Consider the following 21,506-nt stretch of genomic DNA (forward strand, 5'->3'; position numbering starts at 1 on the left):
AAAATGTCAATTAAAAACAATATTTTCTTTTTATCATTTTTATTTTTTTGTTATGTTTTATAAAATTACATTTATATATGGATGCTGGGGATGGTTATAGTTGTGTTGATAAATGTATCCACTGTCATGTCGATCTTCTGGGAAGACAAGAATAAACATTTCACATAGTTCGTAGCGTTAGGATTTTTAAATAAAAAGATATAGTTTATTTGACAAAAAAAATCACAAAAAATTTAGATAAAAATTAAGTAGATAGATAATAATTTTTCTTAACAAATTATAAAGATAAAAATAAACTCTTGGTAGGTAAGAATTAGAGAAATAAAGAAACAAATTGGAACTAGAAAAAAGGTTAATTTTCGGTAGCTTTATAGTCTGCTAGAACCAACTTTCCGGTTTAACATTATCAAAATGCACAGGAAGTGTGCAGCTAGAGAAAAAGCGCGTAAAATTGGTATTTATGTACATTGACGTATGCTAGCATGATTTTGGTGTGCTAGGTTGTTTTAAGATGCAATTTTACGTTGTGCCCATAGCAATTTGATCGTTAGCAGTTTTTAAAGATACTTAAAAAATGACCTTCCGTATTTTGCAAAAAGAATCAGATCTTATATGATAGATTAAACAATGTTTAGAGGAATTATATTAATTATCAACAGACAACACACAATTTTATCTCCATTATTATTTTATCACATATTTAAGAATAAGATACACAGATATGGTTCAAGATAAAAATTTGATGATATTCATAACAAACACTTGCAAACAACTATAAAACATCCCCAGTAATAATAATAGACATTTAGCTAAAAATAACATTTAGTTAAAATTTCAAACAACAAATTTTAATTTTTGACCTTACTTGACTTATGCAAAAAAAATAGTCGCTAAATACCTGTTCTATTAATAAGAAAACAACCTTCTTTCCTATTGCCAAAGCGACCATTATTCAAAATGGACCAATACTGATTATTTTTTTAATGGTTTTTAAAACATTTTTAGCACCTTAGACCGATCTTTTAAATAAGTTTTAAGATATTTTTTTTATTCATGTAAGGTTTATATTGTAGACTGTCATGGCAAAGATTAAAAATATTACAATTCAATAAAGATTTAGATATCACATTTGATTGATGGTAGATTCAGGGACCTATATAAGTATACTGAAAAATAATAGAACAGCAAAAAAAATGTAAATTCATTCTCTAGCTACACAAGCTAGTTAAACTCAATAGATTCATAATAATCCGCCATGTTATTTCTATCTCAGAATACTTATCCGTGTCCCTGAGTAGGATGAAATCATTTTAATATAACAAATAGTAAGTCAAGTTAGATCTTTTTTTCCATATACACATTTTTTTTATTTGTGACATTAATGAAAAGTGGTTATTTCATAAAAATTGGACAACTGAAATGATTTTTAAAAGTGATAATGATTACCCAAATAAATTAACCTTTTTTAAAAATAGTATAATGAATGCAGAAAACAAAAAAAGCAAAAATCTTGAAATTGATTTTGATTTATGAGAATAAAACTTTACCCCCAACCTTTCTTTTCACTTCAAATTTATTGAAAGGGGACTATCCACGAACGAGAGCACATGATTCTAAGTACCTTCCAGCATTGATCCTAAGTATTTTCTGTCAGAATATAATAGGTCACCATATATCATTAATCTATTGATGAGAAAATTTATGTTTCACCATATTTTTTTAGGTATTTTAATTGATTTTGAAAACTTTTATGAAGCTAATTCTTTTAATAAAATGGATATTTGATGATATATGCGAATACTCGTGTTATATAGATTGTAAAATAATCCATACTAGCATTAATTTAAACATACATATGAGATAAAGTAAATGTGCTTTTAACTTTTTTTTAATTTTTTTCATTTGACAACATGGACAATTAAAGACACCCCGAACTCAACAAAACGTTTGATAGAATTTTGACTAAAAAACCTGAACATATTTTAACTTTTCTTCAACTTTGAAGTGGTGAAACATAAATTTTCTCGTCAATATATTAATTATTAATGGTGAACTATTATATTCTGAAAGAAAATACTTAGGATCAATGCTGGAAGGTACTTAGAATCACGTGCTCTTGTTCGTGGATAGTCCACTTTGGCACAAAAAATCCGCAACCATAAATACTAGAAATCAGGTTATATATTAAAAAAAAATATTTCATAAAAATATAAGAACATATGATAAAATTTTAAATGAAATAAAAAAAAACAATCCAATTTTTATGATAAAGGTACTTATTCAATTTATAACTATTTAATAATAATAAAACATATTTTTATACATAACAATTAATAAATTTCCTTTTTTATACATGTTAAATCTAGAGAAATTTGTGAATAAATAATTTTTATCTTTTTGCATCTTTGAATAGGTTTGATTCGTTGATGCCTTGAATGTTGAATAAGAAACTATTTATGATTTAAAAACCTCCCTTGATCTCCATTTATTTAGGGCCAGGTTTGCGGATTTTCTTAGAGAGGGGGGGGGGGGGGGGGAGGGGATATAGCTCGATTAAGTCTTAAGTAAAAAAAATAACAAAATATTTACAATTCTAAATAGAATTAAAACAAAATAAATCAAAATTAGATGTTCAATTTCAAGTGTTAGATTTGTATCACCAGTTCAGAGGGGGTATGTGTTTTTTTTTTATATCTTTGCCTTGTCTTAGTTTGGCACATAATAAAGATAGTAAGGCACAGTCCATCCAAATATCACAACATTTTCTTTCTTAAATGGAGATCAAGGGATGATTGGGAATAATGATAGATAGGCTAAGGAAAAGTCTTTTCAATTCCGCACCATTTTGACTTAGACAATTGTGATGTATGACTAATTTTTTAAAAAAAATGAGACGTTTAAACTCAGAATTTACTTTTTTTTTACCAGATGTTAAGTTTTTTTAATAACCCTATAAGTTTTTCAGACAATTTTTTGTTGAGTATTTTACATCCGTACAAATGTATTAATCCCATTTTTCCGATTTTTAAAAAATGATTGATGACTAGGTGAGCGTCATAAAGTTATACTTTTTCATAATCCTATCTATTACAATGATAAATTTATATTTGCGTTGTTTGGTTAGTTACTATGCATCTTTTTGTTTAAGAGGCATTGTTACTTAAAGAAATATTTATCCAACTATTTAATTTTCATAACTACGCTTAATTTGAATATCTATTAATATTTAATGGATGGAAAGCCTATTTGACGCATCAACATTTAGGTAAGTTATTATATAATTCCATTGAATAAATCCTATCAATTATTTAATGTTCAAAATTAATTTTTAAATATCAAATCATATCCATTCATTTAAATATAACAATTTCAGTTTTTAGGCCGATCCTTAAAAATACCAAGAGAAGTAAAATAACAAAAAGAAAAAAATATTCTAATGATTTTTAAGGTCTAAACATTAGCACAAAATCTTTAATGATTTTTAAAGAATAACTTTTTTCTTCGAAACAAGGAAAAAATTCATGATTTAGAAATTATGTTTAATTGATAGACCAATAAAAATGACAATAGAAAAAGAGATTTTTAGAAAGTTTCCCCTTGAAAGATTTCAAAATATGCATTTTGGCGTTTCTCCCTCAATACAAATATAAAAATATAAGAAATACAAAAAAGAAGCTCAGAAATAATAAGTGAATCATGGTTATAGGATGAGATTTTTAAAACAAGGGAGAAGGAGAGATCATTTCATTTTTGGAAATATGACATTTAATTAGAACATCATGATTAAGTTTTGACTGTTTTTTTGCTAGGTTTAGATTTTAAAATTTACCCAACCTATAAGAATTTGAAGTTGTGCATAAATAATAGGGGATCTTTTAAAAAGCTGCCGTCTTATATTCGAAAATTAAAAAAAAAACTTTTTGCCAGTCCCTCATAATAAAAGCTTTTTTGGATAGCAAAAAAATAAACTAATGTGATGCCATTAGAAGCCAAAATGACATATTTTTTCAACATCTTTCAAGGGGATATAACTAAACCTTACTTAACACAGAGCTAGCAGGTTTGGTTCCCTACTTTCTTACCAATTGTACAAATATATATTGTATAAGATGTATATATTTACAGATTCCTGTCTGTGCATCTATTCCTAATATAATATTGTAGTATATGAATGCCCAAGCTTCAACATTATTTATTTAATTTCAACAGGGACAATAAAGTACATCATTGCAACATGACAGCTTAAAATTCCATAGAGTTTAAATTAAAGGTTTTTGGAAATATCTAAAAGTAAGATTAATATCTTTTTAAAGATCCTGGTAGTTAAACATTAAGTGGGCAAAATTCTGTTTTTTTCCAACAGCGACCTAACTTGCCCATAAACACCATGGTGAAATCTTAAGCTGTAATACACTAACAAAGGTTTTGCAATTCAAATTTCTTGACCCTGTTATTAAAGTTTAATAAAGCTATGAGGTGGTTAATAATACATATTTCGAACAAGGACAATAATGTCCATAAGAAGCGCAGCAGAAAACTATCTATCTACCATCTTAATGTATGAAAATCACAAGTTTTCGGCAATAATGAAAATATTTAGTAGTCACAATACCTAGGCAAGGCATATATCAGACATTGGGATTAGTTGTAGAGTAGCGTTGCTACTATAAATAGTAATAATAAACTGGTCTTAATATCAAGTGTATATGAGTGTTTCTTTAGTAATTTCATTGCATTTTTTAAGTTTCACAATTAAGCATTGAAACTGAATAAAAAATTCGAGATTGAAAAAGATTATTAATTAGAAAATTGTTTGACCAGGTTATTAGAACTGAGACAGGAATATATCAACAGAAAATAGGAACCAATAGGTCAATTATAAAACATTCAATAATAGCGTCTTTATAAATTCAATTAAAATTAATAAAAATACATAGTATATGAATGTTACATAGTCTTTTTTTTTCTTGTTTTTTTTTCTGTATGATTGTATAGAGAGACTAGAGTGATAAAAGACTAGTTAAAGTTGTGTATGTATGTACTGTACGTACATATTATAAATATACTGAATACAATCTATGTATATCCTATAATATAAGGACTGTATTGTATTGTAAATAGTACGTTGTACACACAAAATAAACTCTTAATCTCCAATTTTCACATTTAATTTTTTTTGTGTTAAAAAATTTAGTTTTTTGTTTAATAAGGTAAAAGAGCCGTTTTGGACTCAAAAATTATGTTTGATCAAATTACAAACAAGGGCCACCTTGTTGCTTGTTGGGGCAACATTTAAAACACTACAAACTACTTGTACACCTTGCATTACGTGGTCTGGTGACTAGCAGGGGGTAGAGTCCACATGGAGGCCGCCTGGCATGTACACGAACAAGAATAGCAAGGCTGCGCAGTCATAATTGTCGGCGTGGCCGCTGTCACGTTCACGGCGGTTCCCGCCTCACCATTACCGGTACAACAGGCTGCTACCAACGTGGGGCCTCCGGCCGCGACCGCTGTTTTCAAAAAGGCTGTGTAATAATTGCCATTGCTGTATAACATTTGCGGCGGACACGTTGTGATAATCTCGTAGGTGGCGAGATGGGGTGTACCGCCATTTTGGCTCGTTACTGCAACAGTGTGATGGTTTGGCGGCGGTGATGTTTGGATAACTGTGGCTGATGGCGGCGGCGGGGGTTGAGACGGCGGTGGTCCGACCATAGTACACGTTGTCGGTGTAGCTATCGTCACACACGGCGGCTGTTGGCAAGTAACGCCGCCGTTAGAATTGTCCAGCGTGCATAAACTTCGCACCGCCACCTGGCGATATGTCACGGTTTGATTTGAAGTAAGGCTAGAATCTGACGTAGGGGGTTGGTTAGTCACAAGCGGCGGTGGTTGTTGGTGATTTGGAGGGGGCGCCGGGGATAGGGTCACCCATGAGATAGGTACAAGCCGCCATTCTTCACCGCAATGATTTACCGGCACTGTCGTCGCTGCGGCCGCCGGTTTGGGACTTAAACTTTGTGGACTGCCGCCGCTGGAGGCTGACATGGGACTATACTGTCCACCGTTGTTATTATTGTTGTTGTTGCCGTTTTTGTTTTTGTTCTTGTTGCTATTCCCATGATTCTTTTTGTGATGGTAATTTGGTGGGCTTGTTGTAAAATGAGACTGGGAGGAAGTTGAGACAACGGCGTGACACTGAGGCGGTGCATAGTTACACACCGTCACGCCTCCGCCGTTTGATGACGCCGACGAGGGGGCGGGAGAGGGATAGGAACTTGAGGAGCCCGGCGAAGAGGCTGTGTATGAGCCTTGCGGGGCCGGGGAGGACCGACTTGAATGACAACTGCTACTGCTGCTGTTGCTTAATGCCACACCGCTACTACTGAAATTAAAAGATCACAATTATAGAACAGTTTAGAGCATGTGTTGTGTAGAAGGTTTCTTTCTAGTCTTTTCTGTAAAAAAAAAAAATATATGTGGAGGACCTTGCTGTAAAGTTTTATTCATAAGGATAAATCAACTTAAGACACATCAGCAAGAGTTAGTTATGGAGTTAGCACTGGTTAGGATTGCATAACTTAGAAATAGATATAAATCTCATTCTTTTATAAGGTTGTATCTCATCCCTATACATAAAAACCACTACAACAGCTTTAATAAAAATATCATAGAAATTTTTTAATTATAAGATATAATTTTCAATATATAACAATAACAATTTGCAGGAAAAAAAAAGAATTATGGCAATGACAAAAGCAGGAAAATATTAAACCTTTCATAATACCTATTAAATGGTCTCCAAGTCATGATATGAAAAAGAGTAATTGGTAAGAAAATTGTCCTATTACTGTATTTTTACCTGCTCTGACTACTCATACTCAGGTCCCCATTCATAACACCACCACCACCGTTGCACCAATTTGAGATTGTTGTTGATTCATAAGAATTGTTGTTGTTTGTTGGTAGGAATACATTACAGCTGAGCGCCTCTATAAGCTGCAGGGTTTGTCGTCTCTCGTGGCCCATCAGACACACCGTTGACTCGTCAACCACCTTGTAAAATATATAATGTTAGCATAACAAGAACCAGGACAAGGGGGAGGGGGGGGGGGGCCGGATCTGACACTTTTGCGTAAACAGGGTGCATAGGCTTTGTCTTAGGAGTGAGAGATTAGGTTATCAAAGAAAAAAGTTTACTTTCGGGGTGTATTTTTCTTATATTTAAAAAAAATTTGGATTTGGATTCCAGGTTCAGGTGCTGCAGGCCTCCAGGTTGTCTTTGGACAGGTAAAAATGAAAAAAAAAATTTTTTTTTGAAGAGTTACCTAAAGTTCAAGTTATAAAACAAAATATGCATCTTTTATCTTTAAATAAGTTAATAGCATTTAAAAGGATGTATATTTTGTTTTAAAATTTGACTTCTAACATAAAAAAAAATTTCTTTTATTTTAACCTGTCCAGAGACAAACTGGAGGCCTGCAGCACCTGAACCTGGAGGCAAAATCCAATTTTTTTTAAATATAAGAAAAATACACCCCAATAGTAAACTTTTTTCTTTAATAACTCACCTAAAAAATTGGTGTTAAAAGGTTCGCTTTTAAAATCTAACATCATTTTATTTTTATTAACGAGTAAGGAAACTGGAGAAGTTCAATGGAAACGAATTAGAGGTAAAGCGAGAGGTAATGTATATAATACGTAGGAAAATATGATGCTGTTATTCAAAAACTTTAAATAAAGATTGTTAACAATAATCGAAAGATGATCCTACCTGGTATAGGATTGTCAGGTAGTCATACTTGAGCTGTATGTCCGGACCAAGGAAATGGTTGTCTAGGAACTTGACAAGTTTAGTGCGCTGCTGCGTCAGGTCGGGGAAGTCAATGAAGAATCGGCTGCACATGTAACGCTCCATGTTTTTCACCTGAAATATAAGTGGGTGAAAATCAGGTTTGAAATAAAAAATTCAAAGTATTTCACAAAAAAATCTTATGGGGTGACGTAGGCTAGGTAAAAGAAACAACGGTTTTAACCTGGTTAATGATTTGAACTCATTTTAAGTTTTTTTTTTTTGGGAGGGGAGGGGAGGTGGTTTACTGTGAGAAAATTTTATTTATCTGATTAATTTAAGGAGTTTAAAGGTACCTCATAACAATTTAAAGGTTTTTTTCCTTGAAGGCCAGGATAAACAATGCTTTTTTTTAATAGGAAATTGTTTATATTGTCACGATAAGAAAATAAAAACATACATATGATCGTTCCACTCTTTTTAATATCCCAATCCCATAATTTAAATCTTTTTATGGACAATTTTTGTTGATCCACACTTCATTTCAGGCACAATTTTTATCCAGCTGATTCAGAGTTGAAAAAAAATCTTTACCTGTTCCGGGACCGCCGGACGATAGTTCTTGACGAGAAGGTTACAGTACTTGAGTAACCCTCCGCCCCTAATCTGCTCCGGGTGCTTGGTAGCTATGAGTCTGTTCTCCAGGTGATACAATGCCTCACTAAAATCCCCATACACACTCTCCCCCACCACAGTGGGGTAAAAGTTCTCTGACATGCACATTTTACTGCACTCGTAAAATAAAAACAACGTGTCGAGAATTATGTGAAATGAATCGACAGAGAACTCGTACTTTCTCTTCATAGTGTCGACAAACTTCAGCTCGACTGATTTGGTGTGGTTGTTACCGAGGCCGATCAGTGACCAACGGTCAGTTTCGGTCACCTTTACCATTTTGGACACGTAGGCCTCCTTGAGGGTGATGCCCGACATGCGCTCCTTGGACGTTCCCTCGGGTAATAGATCCAACAGAGAGTCTAGCACGACCTGTTGTCACAAATAAAAGGATAAGTAAACAAGATAAAAATCACAAGATTTTAAAAGTAAAAGATTGAGCTATTTAAAAGTTCATATGTACATTAGAGAAATACTAAACCTTTTATTAAGCAATCTTGAATTCAATTTTAACTAAATAAACGCAAGTTTTTAAATATTTTACTTTTTAAAACCTATCTAATAGAGGAGTATGCACAAACGAGAACAAGTGATTCTAAGCACCTTTCAGCAATGATTCTAGATGTTTTTTTGGTGAATTAGAAAAAGGAATGGTAACTTGTAATAGTGTTAACAGTTTAATTAGTGTACTTTTGTAAACGTAGGAGTCCCAAACGTCGGAGTGGACAAACGCAAGAGTCCCAAACGCAGGAGTCCCAAACGTCGGAGTGGACAAACGTCGGAGTGGACATGGCTTAAGTAAAACGCAGGAGTGTCTGCTATTATAATAATATGACAATTTTAAAATTTTTTTTATACCCCTGTCTACAAAATAATGGTTATGGCCGCAGCGCTCGGCCCCCTGGCCTATAACCTAACCTAACCTAACTAAGAAAAATAAGGGGACCGAGGAAGGGGGGGGGGATTGTATAAAAAAAATCAAAATTGAAAAAAAAAATTCAAAATTGAAAAAAAAAAAAAAATTGAAAAAAAAATCAAAATTCAAAGAAAAATTCAAATCGAAAAAAAATTTTTGGGACTCCTGCGTTTGTCCACTCCGACGTTTGTCCCAAAAATCCTACGTTTATCCACTCCGACGTTTGTCCCACTCCTGCGTTTGTCCCACTCCGACGTTTGGGACTCCTGCGTTTGTCCACTCCGATGTTTTTCCACTCCTACGTTTGGGACTCCTACGTTTGTCGTGGAACCATCTACAGCATTTTACTATGTTTTGGTGTGATATTTTATTTGAACTCAAAACATTTGATGATAGTTCATCAAAAAATGCTTAACATTTAAAAGTTTATTCATAGAAAACCATGGTAAAGCCTAATTTATTTTAGTTGGCATACCTATATCAAACATAACCCTAATATAATCAGAAAAAAAATTTAGTACCTATCACCGATATAAGGTGCTTAGAATCACTTTCCCTCGTTTGTGCATAGTCCCCTTTAAATCTGCAAAACTACAAAGCAAAAATAGACTTTTATGCTTATTTAATTATCCATTTAGCCCTGCCTTTTTCACTATTTCATACTGCTTTGGCGAGTCCAGCTCGATCGAGAAGATGAGGTCGAGATCGTTGTACTCGATGTTGGACTCAACGGCCAACACACTGCTGGCCACGGACCCGTTCAGCCGGACGTCGTGGACAGTAATGCCCGCGGCCTCGAGCTTGCCCTTGACTAGGACAACTAGGCCGACCAGTTTGATCTGAAGAGTGGGAAAATTGCCTCTGCCCTGGATTGGTATGGTTTCATTCATCAGGTTACTCAGTCTTTTCACCTTAGAAAAATAAATTATATTATTAAAATTCTTTGTCAGGGACAGGTCCATAAGACATCAGTACAATAATCACCTTTCACTAAAATTCTCATCTACAATATTCTGCCTTTTGTTGGCTGATATCTAATTTATTAAGTTATAATAAAGGCAGGGGTGTATATTCCGCACAAGATTATTTTTCCCCCCCTGCACTGGTGCAAAATTTCAATTTTTTTTCTCCTACCTAGTTTTTTTTCCAGCAAGGAAGGGGAAAAATAGAAAAATATGTTCAGACATCTTTATTTTATTTTATTTTATTTTATTTTATTTATATTATTCCCCTCCCACATGTTCTTTTATTTTTTTTTCTCACCAAGGAGGAAGAAAATGGAAAATAATGTTTTCAGTTATCTTAATTTTTACATTCCCGCCCCCCCCCCCCCTTTTAGCAGGGTCAACTAAGCAGAATTATATATCATATACCCCTGAATAAAGGTTGAATCTTAACATTACTAAGACATTGAATGTATGACCACTTTACTTATACTAGCGGCTTCTCTGTGACCTGTAGTTGGTGAATTAAATTTGACCCTGCCGCCTAATTTTACAATCGCACCCTTTTTGGGAGGAGAGGGGGGGAGGTACACGCCCCAAAAAAGTTATTAACCCTACCGGGAACTATGAGAAGCTACCCTGTAAGGTACAAACATTTCGGTTTAGCGGTTAGCGAGATCCTTCGGTACACAAAAAACAGTCTGTTACTTTATTATAAGAATTTTGCTGACTGCGGTCTGACATTATCATACCTAGTTAGATATATAGTGTAGCTGCGCCACTAAAAACTGATGTAGAATTATAATTTCAAATCATAAACGCTGATATTGAAAAAAGCAGTGTACGTGATGTTAATGTAAAATCACAATAATAAAGAAATGTAACTAGATATTTAAGGAGGCTGTTAAGATGCCATTTAAGACTTAATAAAGATATTATCTTATTCTTAGAACGTAGTTGGCTATTTTGGTTGCAAAATCATTAGAGGATTTGCTCAGTCATTTTAATTAAATGGGAATTTAAACATCTTAAGTGCCTTGTTGATATTTAATTTACGTTCTAAGTAAATCTCTTCTAGATCACATGAAAATTTTATTTTTAAATATCTTTAAATAATGAAAATAATTTACATCCGTAAGAATCTTAATTTTACGTCACGTATCTAGTAGGTGTTCAGAGACTTTACTTGGAATCAGATTATTAAAAAACATAAAAAAGGCAACTTTCTTTCAAAAGTCAACGAAAAAGAGGCGAAAGTGGAGAAACTAGAGAGTTTTGTAAATCATAATTCTTCTTTTGTTATTAATAATAACTTTAAGTATGTGCTAAATGTCCGCCCTCTCTCGTTTTCTTCAATTCATTGAAATAAAAGCTCTTAATACTTTCACTTTTTTAAATTAAAGATTTATGTGATTCTTAAATGTGGCAAAAACATTAAAAGGTAATTTAGATTACTTTTATTTTATTGGAAAACGTAAAGTAAACTTAGGTATAAATGTAATAATGTTCTTTGCTGGAAACAGATCCTGTTACAAAAAATACATTTATTCTAAAGTTGTTCATCTTTCAATTCAAGATTGCCCCCCCCCCCCCCCCCTCCCAAAAAAAAGAGATGATCCTTACCTGAGGATATGAAAGAATATTATATCTTGAATCCTTCATGTCTAAAGAGGACAGATACTTGTCCATCTTAGCCAAGTACTCAGCAGATACGAGCTGTGGGGAGCAAGACACCCAAACAATTTTCATTGGTCCATCTGAAATTAACGGTAACAAGTTTAAAATGAGTTTTTATTTTCCAGGAGTTTTTTTTGTACATAAGCGTTGTTAGAATAAAGATCATTGTGTAAAAATATTCATAATTTTTTGCTATTATTCTTTGTTTAAACAAAAATTAATCTTATTTTCAGAGAATGTTAACCTCAATTAATCGTCACTATTAATAACCCAATTGCACTAGGTATAAAAGTCATTTACAACATGACTACATATGAATCCAATACCTATTTATAGAACAATATTGTTACACAATAATCTTAATCAAACAGAATGATTGTTTAATAACATATTATTAGCGAGAGCATTACCAAAATATAAATCATCAGCTAATTAGAGTTAACCTCAATGTGTTATAATTATCAGAAATTATAAGGCATTATGTCTCCCAACTTGTATATAACAACCATCATTTTAAAAAAATACCAAAAATAACTTATTTTTGCTTAAATTGGACTTTCAACTTAAGGAAATAATGGGGTTTAACTTTGAGGATTATACCTACAAATCAATGTATAATACAGCTTAGCTGAAAAAAGGTATTTGAGTCATTACTAAGTAAATATCTAATTATAATTCTTGACCGCCAAAGATCCGCTCGTTGTTTCAATTTATAGATATGGTTAGTCAAAACATTAAGTTAAATTATAATATTTGCTTCATTTCATTAACTTCTATTTAGAAAGTTTTAGCTTTTTAAAGTTTCTTTGATTCTACAATAATAATTATAATATCTTACTTTAAGTCATAAGCATAATCCCATTAATTCTTGTTTAATTATAAGGGTCACGCAGAGTAATTTTGATATGTTTTTAAACAAAATAATAGTTTAATTAGCTGTACGATGTGTATAAAAATTGTATTGGCGTTATTTATTGTACTATGGCTAATTATGTTTGAACATCAAACATAAAATTAAGGGTGGTATTAGGTAGGCAAAGAACGTAATTTGGTGCCAAATTTAGTTTGTGTTTATAAATTATACATATTAAGCATTGTATATAATTTCACCAAACACTGCAATAACACTTTGTATCTTCCTTTAAAAAAGCTAAATTACTCTGTTTAAGTTTAAAATTAGGTTAAAAGCATCTAAAAATAGTATTCAGTGTCTTCACTTTTTAATGTGTGAACAACTAGGTACACAAAGTTAACATTGAATTAATTTATTCAGTAAAAAACATTAAATCTCCACCGACTCATAGAAAAAATAGAACAAGATTTGGTTTAATTACTTTGTTCTATTTAAATAACTTTTTTTTAAAATCTAAGTAAAATTGTTTTCATAGCTATGAGTGCATTTAAATTACATGAATATAAAGGCTTTCAGAACTTTAACTCTAATCCAATCCCTAACAGCTTGCAGTTTTCTTTGAATTATGTAAGTAATTCAAAGTTTATTTAGTGATTTAAGATAAATCTCGTTTAAACAATTGGGGACTAGAACTGTCATTAAATATTAAATAAAATTTTATTGATAAATCCACAAAATAAAGGTTTTGTATGATCCTATTAAATAATAAAATTGGTGTTTTTTATGCTGATTGCACAGGCTAAAATCTCTTGAGCCAACTAGTTCCTTTTTGTCTTCTAGTTTTATTATTTTTAGTACAAAAGCTACATAAAAACCATGCCATGTCTGTACTTCTATGTTTGATGCAAAATCACAAAATCATTTGATGTCTAGTAAACTCAATGAGTCAAAACGGTAAGTATTACCCTAAAAAATTCAAGCCGAAAATTGAAATTAACTTAAAGCCAAAAATGCTGTTGTATATCTTTTTTATTATAGACAGTATTGCAATAAGTCGCGTCTCAGCAGTAAAAAAGTGCTTTAAAGTAAATGGTAAAAAGTTATACAGAAAAGAGTTCCATTCAAAAGGTTATTTACAATAATTATCAATCCTTTATTTTCTTTTTTATATAAATTATCCCTGTCCCTAAAAGCTTGCAGTTAACACAAACACAACGATGACCAACAATTTAAACAAGAGAATTAAAAAAATGCAATTTGAAATATCATTATCTCTCAATTACATTTGATGCATATCTTCGTAGAAATTCGTTCACCCGTAATTTTTTCCTCCCCTTAAGTCTGTTTTTTTTTGTTTTATTCGGGGACAGATAAATATAAGGATAAAAATAATTTCAAAAAGACTTAAAATGTTTGAGTTTAAAAGATACCTAAACAATGTCATCAAATGCCTATGTTTTTGTGTTAAATTATTTAATTTTATTGCTAATTTTTCGTCCATTGTCTTATCACTTAAGATCCCTAACCTTCCTAAACTTAGTAATAATAAATATTTCTATTACTTTTAAAATATATTTTGTCAATTTCCCTGGTATTTATAAAATCCTTTTAATCTTACCACTGCGTGAAATGACAACCATATTTTGCCAATTAGATTTTAATATTTATAATAAGTTAAAATACTTTGTTTTAAATTGACTTCATTAAATTTTTTTTATCACAAATATAAATATAAAGAGGCATGTTTGATTATTGTAAAGACACCGTAATCCTTATTATAAAGTAATAGGATGTCTATCTGTTTGTACCGAAGGAAATCGCTAAACGTTGAACCGATATTGTGCTCCTTTTCAGTGTAGCTTCTCATAGGAGCTGGGAAGTTATTTTGGGGAACAAGTCGAGGTTAAAATGATAGATATATAACACCAAAATTACTGAGTCAAATTAATTCATTTATTTGTTAGGCATATGTTATTGAACTTTTATTTGAATTGTATCTTCTAATACATGTTACTAAAATCTATAAATGCCGTTTATGATGTTGTAAAGCGCCTTTCAACACTTGATTACGGGATATCCACAATAAATCACCCTCTTATTTCTTATGCAGAATTTCTATTATAGTTCACATATGTTGCTGGCTATTATAAGGTTAATGGGATTTAGGATAGACAGACAGACAGATAAACATAATACATACAAACACACACTAAAAAACGAATTTATGTGCAAAGTTGTTAAAGAACAACGAGTTTTAGTACACTTTGTAAACTTGAAAGTCATCGCAATAAATCCAACTGATAGTGGTAGTAGTACATGTGTATTTAAAGACTTTTTAATATCATTTATAATGCAACAAATGGTCAATAAATAGAATAAGTAGAGAGAAAAAACTTAATGCTCTTATCTTATTACATGGTACCGAGTGTGCAGTCTTACATTTTTTTATTAAAATAATTGACAGTCTTTTTGATTTATTTCTAACATGAGTCTTGATTGATGAAAGTAATCAAGCAAAAAGCCATTTTGAACCTGAATGTATTTGCCTAATATACATTTTTGATATTGTTAAAGTAATCAATAAAATTAATAAATACACTTGAATGAAGCAAACATGTGCAGTATGCAAACACACTCCCACACACACATTGAATATTTACACACAGATACACACACACACGCACAGCCATATGCAAGCAAAAATCAAGCTGAAATAGATTTATGTCTGAAATTATTTTTTATGTCAGACATTTTAAAAATATTCCAGATTTATAAAATGCATATAATTTTCAATGATGAATGATTTTGAAATAAATCATAAAAAATAATAAATATTTTTCATTAAAGATATGCATTAAAATAAATGTTGTTATAGATTTTTTATAAGCTATTTTTTAAATTCTGCTATTTTCTTTTTAGTGCATAATAAAGACCAAAGTCGCGTGCACATGATTTTACCCTGATAATTACTTTAAAATATCTTCATACTTGAAATGAATAGAGGGATTGCCTTTTAATAGTATGAACATACTTTATACGGAAAAATTACACTCAAGCCACCCCCGATGATTTAATTATGAATATGTCCAAGAACACCCCCACACCACCCGCTCTCGCACGTCCATGAGAGAAAAAAAAACCATATCCTAGTATAAATTATCTAGTTTACTGCCAATGAATTTACATTGTTATACTATTTAATTAAAATTCAGGAAGTTAAAAGAAATTTATTACTCGGTTATTTTACTTTGTTTAATTTTAAACTTGAAAGAGGGGATGTATTGTGTAGTTTTATCGTAATTCAAATATGTAGTATATGCGTACTTTGAAAAATCCTTTAAAGCTTCAGAGTTATATAGACAGAGTTTCGGATCCGCATTGATTGTATGCGGATCCGGATCCTCAAAATTTGGTCAGTGCGGATCCGGATCCTTGACAATAAAAATAAAATCACCAAATTTTTCAAAAAATTTTATTCTTTAATTCGAAGTCAAAAATACTTTTAATTTTCAAGTCTGAACCTAAACCTTAAAGATTGGCTCTCATCAAGAGAATTTCTGAGATTTTATATAAATTTAGGTAAATTTTTCCATTTTTTCCGCATTTTTTTAAATCCAAGGATCCGGATCCGCATTTTTTTGCGGATCCGGATCCGAAACTCTGTATAGATATAAATTTTTTGCCTAAAATTAAATCCATTATCTAACAGAAATTGCATATTGCTTTAAAAAAAAACAAACCAATAAGTACAAACGTCTTAAGATTAAACATGCTACAATTCATTCTGTCTGTAACTAATAAATATAAAGTACATGGCACTGAAAACCTTATATAACCTAACATATAGCTTTACTTAATACAAAGATAAAAGTCCCATTTTTAAGCAACAAAAAAGGAACCCAGTTGAGAGTGAGGCCTCTATTTTATTTGAAAATGAATGTTGTTTATGGATATTGTACTCTAAGGTATAGTCAGGAGGAGGGACAAAAACTGTTTAAAAAATATTTGAAAAGGGCGGCATTGACAAGTTTTCAAATTATCATTAACTCAATACTTAATGTTAAAATATAAGATCATATTATTTGTGTTCCAACTTCAACCATTAAACCTTTGTTTATCTTATTTTTCTTTTTAGAGTATTGATAATACTGGTCCATTTTTTTTACTATAAAAAGCAGGGAGGCATGGGATATTGGACTGTAAATTACAAAGTTTAATCTTTGGTTTCATGTACTTTTATCCTTGAGAACGTACACAAATTATCGTCCATTGTCTTATCCCTAAAAATCCCTGATAAAATTGGTCACTATGAGGATGACACAAAATTTGAACTGAATGTAATGCTCTGCTGATCACTATTATATTCTCCGACAATTATTAGAAAATCATCATTTTGTCACAAAATGCAATTTTTATAATTTCACATACACTTTTTGTTGATTTATTTTTTTTTTCAATCCACAAACCATGTTTATCTGTACACTATTTTCAATGTGTTTTTGTTAACCAAAGTTAACATTATTCATTATTTTTATTCTGTACACAGTGATAAATGATTCTAACTTTACCACAATCACATATTACTTATAAAAATGTGTATTATTCACTGAGAGGATTAGGTTAGATGCCCACAGTTTATTATTAAAAAGAATGTTTTAAAATGAAGTTTTTCTGTATTTTGTTGCGACACTGAAATCTGTCATGCCCTGGCCTGACACTCCGCAGGTACCAACACCAACCTAAATTGAAAAAAAGACGCATTAGTTTTAAACCTAAATAAAAAAAATAATGACGCCACTCACGCAATAAGTCCAAGTATAATTAGCACATAAAAATAAATTTACAAACGTAATTTAGATTCCTCTTACTTTTATGATTTTTTTATTCTTTTGTAAAAATATGGTCATTCTATTAGGCTTCGATGACAGTGATAAATAGACAAACGGACAAACTCCGCTTTTAGACTTTGTTATTCAAAATTTGAGACAAAAATTATTCTTCATCAGGTAGAATTTTTTTGAGGAATATTATCAAGTCAAAAATATTTTTACTAGTAGTACCCATTTTGATTTCTATGAAAGACAAATGACTAAATACCTACCAAAAACGAAAAAAGTTTATTTTATTTTATGTTCTCGTAGAAAATAAAATAAACTATGTTTCATTAGAATTTGTGTAAATAAATGCTCTTAACTGGATAAGATATTTGATACTGGTGTGAGAGAATTAAGAGCATCAGATCATTTACATTTCTTATAAAACAATTTCTTCTTATTCCTATTAAAATAAGAGAAACAATATGCAGAGAAATGCAGGGATAAGACAATGGTAGATAAATTAAGGCACATTCCAATAATGATACACAAAATTCCCCCTCCCCCTTCTGAAGATTTTAATTAGTTGTTGAAACGTTTAGAAACTCAAACTGATGAATCAAACAATCAAAATTTAATAAAAGTCCCCAGAGTTTTTAAGCCAACGAATAAGAATTTGTTATTATGAAACATTGGGGACTAGTGTAATAACAGCCCATGTCCCGCCCCTCCCTGCGAGATATAGCACAAGGTTCAGTAGAACCAAAGGTGCAAAGAAATGCCGGTATTTTAAACTATTTATGAATGACAAATATGTGTAAATAAGTAGCACAGTATAAAATATTCTACCAATTTTTATCAATAAATCGCTTTCGTTGACATAGACAATTGTACTTGCTTTCTCTATATATAAATAGCCTCTGCGCTCATAGGCTGTAGACTCGAGGCTATGTATTCGAAGAGCAAGGCATAAAACTACCCCATGACCTTTGTGAAGCTTCCCTGAAACGAAGAACTCAATAGTTCGAGTAGTTATCGAAATCGTAAGCCACAGACAAAAACCTTACTATTTTGTATAATAGGATAGGTGCAATACAAGAACTAAAATGCATAGGTAGGTATAGATAAAATTACTTATGAAGATGCTATGCACCCGCAAAAAAAAGCGGAGGCGGAAGAGAGAAATGGAGTGAGATAGATACAATTACACACACCTTAATGCACCTTTTCAAAAATAAACCAGTGGTGCCAAGAAGAAGGGATAAAAATAGGGAAAATGAATGCCATATCTCCAACTAACGGCCTCTAAGTGACCTTGAGGGGAGAGGGGGGGGGGGGGGTGAGAAATGAAAAAGTAAACAAACTTTTTTTGTAGGGAGGGTAATTTTTTACTGAAGGCGATACCTCTTGGGAAGTTGGTGTTACCTTCCCCCCAAAAGTTAAATACCTTCCCAGGACCTATGAGAAGCTACCCTGTAAAGGAGAACCATATCGGTTCAGTGGTTAACAAAAATTCTTCGGTACACAAAGACAAACATACAAACATCCTATCAACTTTATATAAGGATTACAGAATAAACTCATTACAAGACACAACATAATACCAGCATTAGGAATTGTCTATTAAGATTTCCGATGATTGCACTTATATTAATATTTGTTTTGCCTAAAATTCTTCCCTATCCATACATTACGAGTGACAAAACTAAAAAAGCAAAATCACTGAGTTTAAAATTTTTTTTTCTCACAACCCTTTTATTAAAAACTAAAAATTACATTGATAGGACTTGAAGAAAAAGTATTTAATCAAAGATTATATTGTCTGAAATACGATATAAAGCTTTACCTTTCCATCGCTACTTTCTGGAGTTTTGAATATGCTCTTCTTAACAAATCCTTTCTTTCCAAAGGCTTTACTAGAGAAATTTTGCCATTGCTTTTTCTCTTTTTCCTTTGTTTCTATTTGTTCTTGCATTTTCTCCTGTTTCTTTTTCTTCTTTTCTTTCAGGTACTCCTAAAAACCAGTTTTTTATTAATATTTATATCAACATTTATAATCCCTTTAAATCAAGAAATTTAGCTTAAGTAGACCATATAATTTGTACAGTTGCTTCGAGTCTCCTTTTTATAGCTTTAATAACGTAAAAATTACAAAATGTTATTCATTATGAATAAACAATAATCTGTTCAAAATGCGAGGAAGTCAAAAGAATTTTTTTGCTGTATAGAATTTTAAAATGTTGAAGAGGGGGCAAAACAAAGATGAAACAACAAAAAAGGCCGCCGCTACTTTTTATATGAAAAAAAAACTGGAATATTTTCATTTATAATCGTGCAATAAACTTGCAACAACATTGTTGACTTTAGCTTCAGACTGACTTTATCAGAGTAAACATAACAAGATTTATAAATCAGGGACATGGTATAGTTAAGCAATGGATAAACACATAAAAATAAGATTTAAGTCAAAATTAAATTATGATATGTAGATCTATTTAAAAAATAGGTAATTTTGATAGTATAACCATTTTCAAACAGGCTTGACCAATATCTTCATTAGTATTAAATAAATAAAACTGTCTTTAAATTAATTTAATTTATTCAATTCTTTTTTTAAATACAGCCTGTGTATTATTTTATAATTATTTTATAGGAGCAAATAAAATAAACAGGATTACTGCGTCCTTATCCTAGCATTTAGAAATAGGAATGGAATTTATCTAAACCTCTGAAAATAAAAAAGAATAATTATGTAGAAAATAATTTTATTGCCCCTAATTCCCCTGTCTCCGTGATTATAACGTGAAGTTGAAAGACGTAAAACATTGTTTACCTAAGATAACACCTTTTTCCCAATATGTCAATATTCCAAAAAAGTTTTATTTATGAAAGCAAAGTAAACAAACAAGATAATTGACTTCAAATTTTCCAGTGAAGGTCGTAAAAGAAGAGGCCACACTTATGGTTATAAAAGTTAAAAAAAGAAAATATTTCTATATATCTATAGGCAGCGCAAAAATTGAAAATATAAATTTATTTCTCCAAGGATAAAGATGAAATGTTTTCAGATCTCGTTTTTTTTCTTTTTCCCCCTCCAACATATTTTTTTTATTCCAACCTCCCCCTCCCCCCTTTAGCAGGAGATCTCTTGCAGAATATACACCACTGAATGATTTGCAGTAATAAAAATTAAGAAAGTTTTAGAGAATAACTGCGAAGAACATTCTTGGTTGTTCTAAGAAACCCTAATTATAGAGCATCTCTACTTTTAAGAATGCATACAATAATCTAACATTTTACATAATTGTAAATCTCAAAAATCAATATCTAAAAAAAGTATTAACCAATTTTAAATGTTAGTTGTACTCTTGCTTTTGATAAATGCTGACAACTGTACAAACCTCTTATAGCATTCAAAATTATGAAAATAGAAAAAAAAGCCTGTTCAGGGCCTATATTAAATTTTCCTAAAAAGAAAACTCAATCGATTCAGTTAAACATACAAAAAAACATTATTTGAATAATGAATCAAAACTTATAAAATCTTTAAAGTTTAAAACAAAACAAAAAACCTTCTTTGCAATTAAAAAACCGAAGTACATTTATCTTAACATAATCCAGATCTTAACAACAAAAACACTTAATCTTTAAAGTAATTGATAAACGCTATATTAAAACTTATTCACAAGTTTTTGTCAATAAAATTGATTATCAAAACTCATTATCAAAGTTGAATGATGAAAATATGAGAAATGCGGAGCTCTGCAAATCAACCATAGGAACAAACATATGTTAACAAATATAGAGTAGACATGTAATAATAATATATTTA

The 21,506-nt window shown here is 31.1% G+C and overlaps 2 protein-coding genes across 9 annotated transcripts in view; both read right to left on the reverse strand.

Annotated features, from left to right (window-relative positions):
• Positions 1-22: 22 nt before the first annotated feature.
• LOC145319213 (uncharacterized) lies at positions 23-12,086 on the reverse strand. Of its 5 annotated transcripts, none has more exons than XR_013879749.1 (7): positions 11,954-12,086; positions 10,031-10,297; positions 8,390-8,842; positions 7,778-7,930; positions 6,866-7,059; positions 4,886-6,388; positions 23-2,430 (listed from the first exon to the last, which is right to left on the reverse strand). XR_013879749.1 is itself a non-coding variant. In XM_080161185.1 (6 exons), the coding sequence occupies exons 1-6, from the start codon at positions 12,077-12,079 to the stop codon at positions 5,326-5,328; spliced, it is 2,256 nt and encodes a 751-aa protein (XP_080017311.1). In that variant the 5' UTR covers positions 12,080-12,086; the 3' UTR covers positions 23-5,325. The 5 variants fall into 5 exon arrangements, 1 of the variants encoding a protein (XP_080017311.1); XR_013879748.1 differs by having other exon boundaries at positions 4,866-6,388; XR_013879747.1 differs by having other exon boundaries at positions 23-2,362; positions 4,083-6,388.
• The window catches only part of Spf30 (survival of motor neuron-related-splicing factor 30), a 59,361-nt gene continuing 49,941 nt past the window's right edge, over positions 12,087-21,506 (reverse strand). For 2 of the 4 annotated variants that reach the window (XM_080161190.1, XM_080161188.1), the window contains exons 6-7: positions 19,521-19,688; positions 12,087-17,599 (exon numbers count right to left, since the gene is read on the reverse strand). In XM_080161190.1, the coding sequence (XP_080017316.1) occupies positions 17,516-17,599; positions 19,521-19,688 (252 nt within the window). In that variant the 3' untranslated portion in view covers positions 12,087-17,515. The remainder of the gene's footprint in view (positions 17,600-19,520; positions 19,689-21,506) is intronic. The other 2 variants (XR_013879752.1, XR_013879751.1) reach the window with 2 other exon arrangements.

The sequence above is a fragment of the Acartia tonsa genome, chromosome 5, assembly GCF_053477335.1.
Source record: "Acartia tonsa isolate MP-2025a chromosome 5, ASM5347733v1, whole genome shotgun sequence".
NCBI classification, from domain to species: Eukaryota; Metazoa; Arthropoda; class Copepoda; order Calanoida; family Acartiidae; genus Acartia; species Acartia tonsa.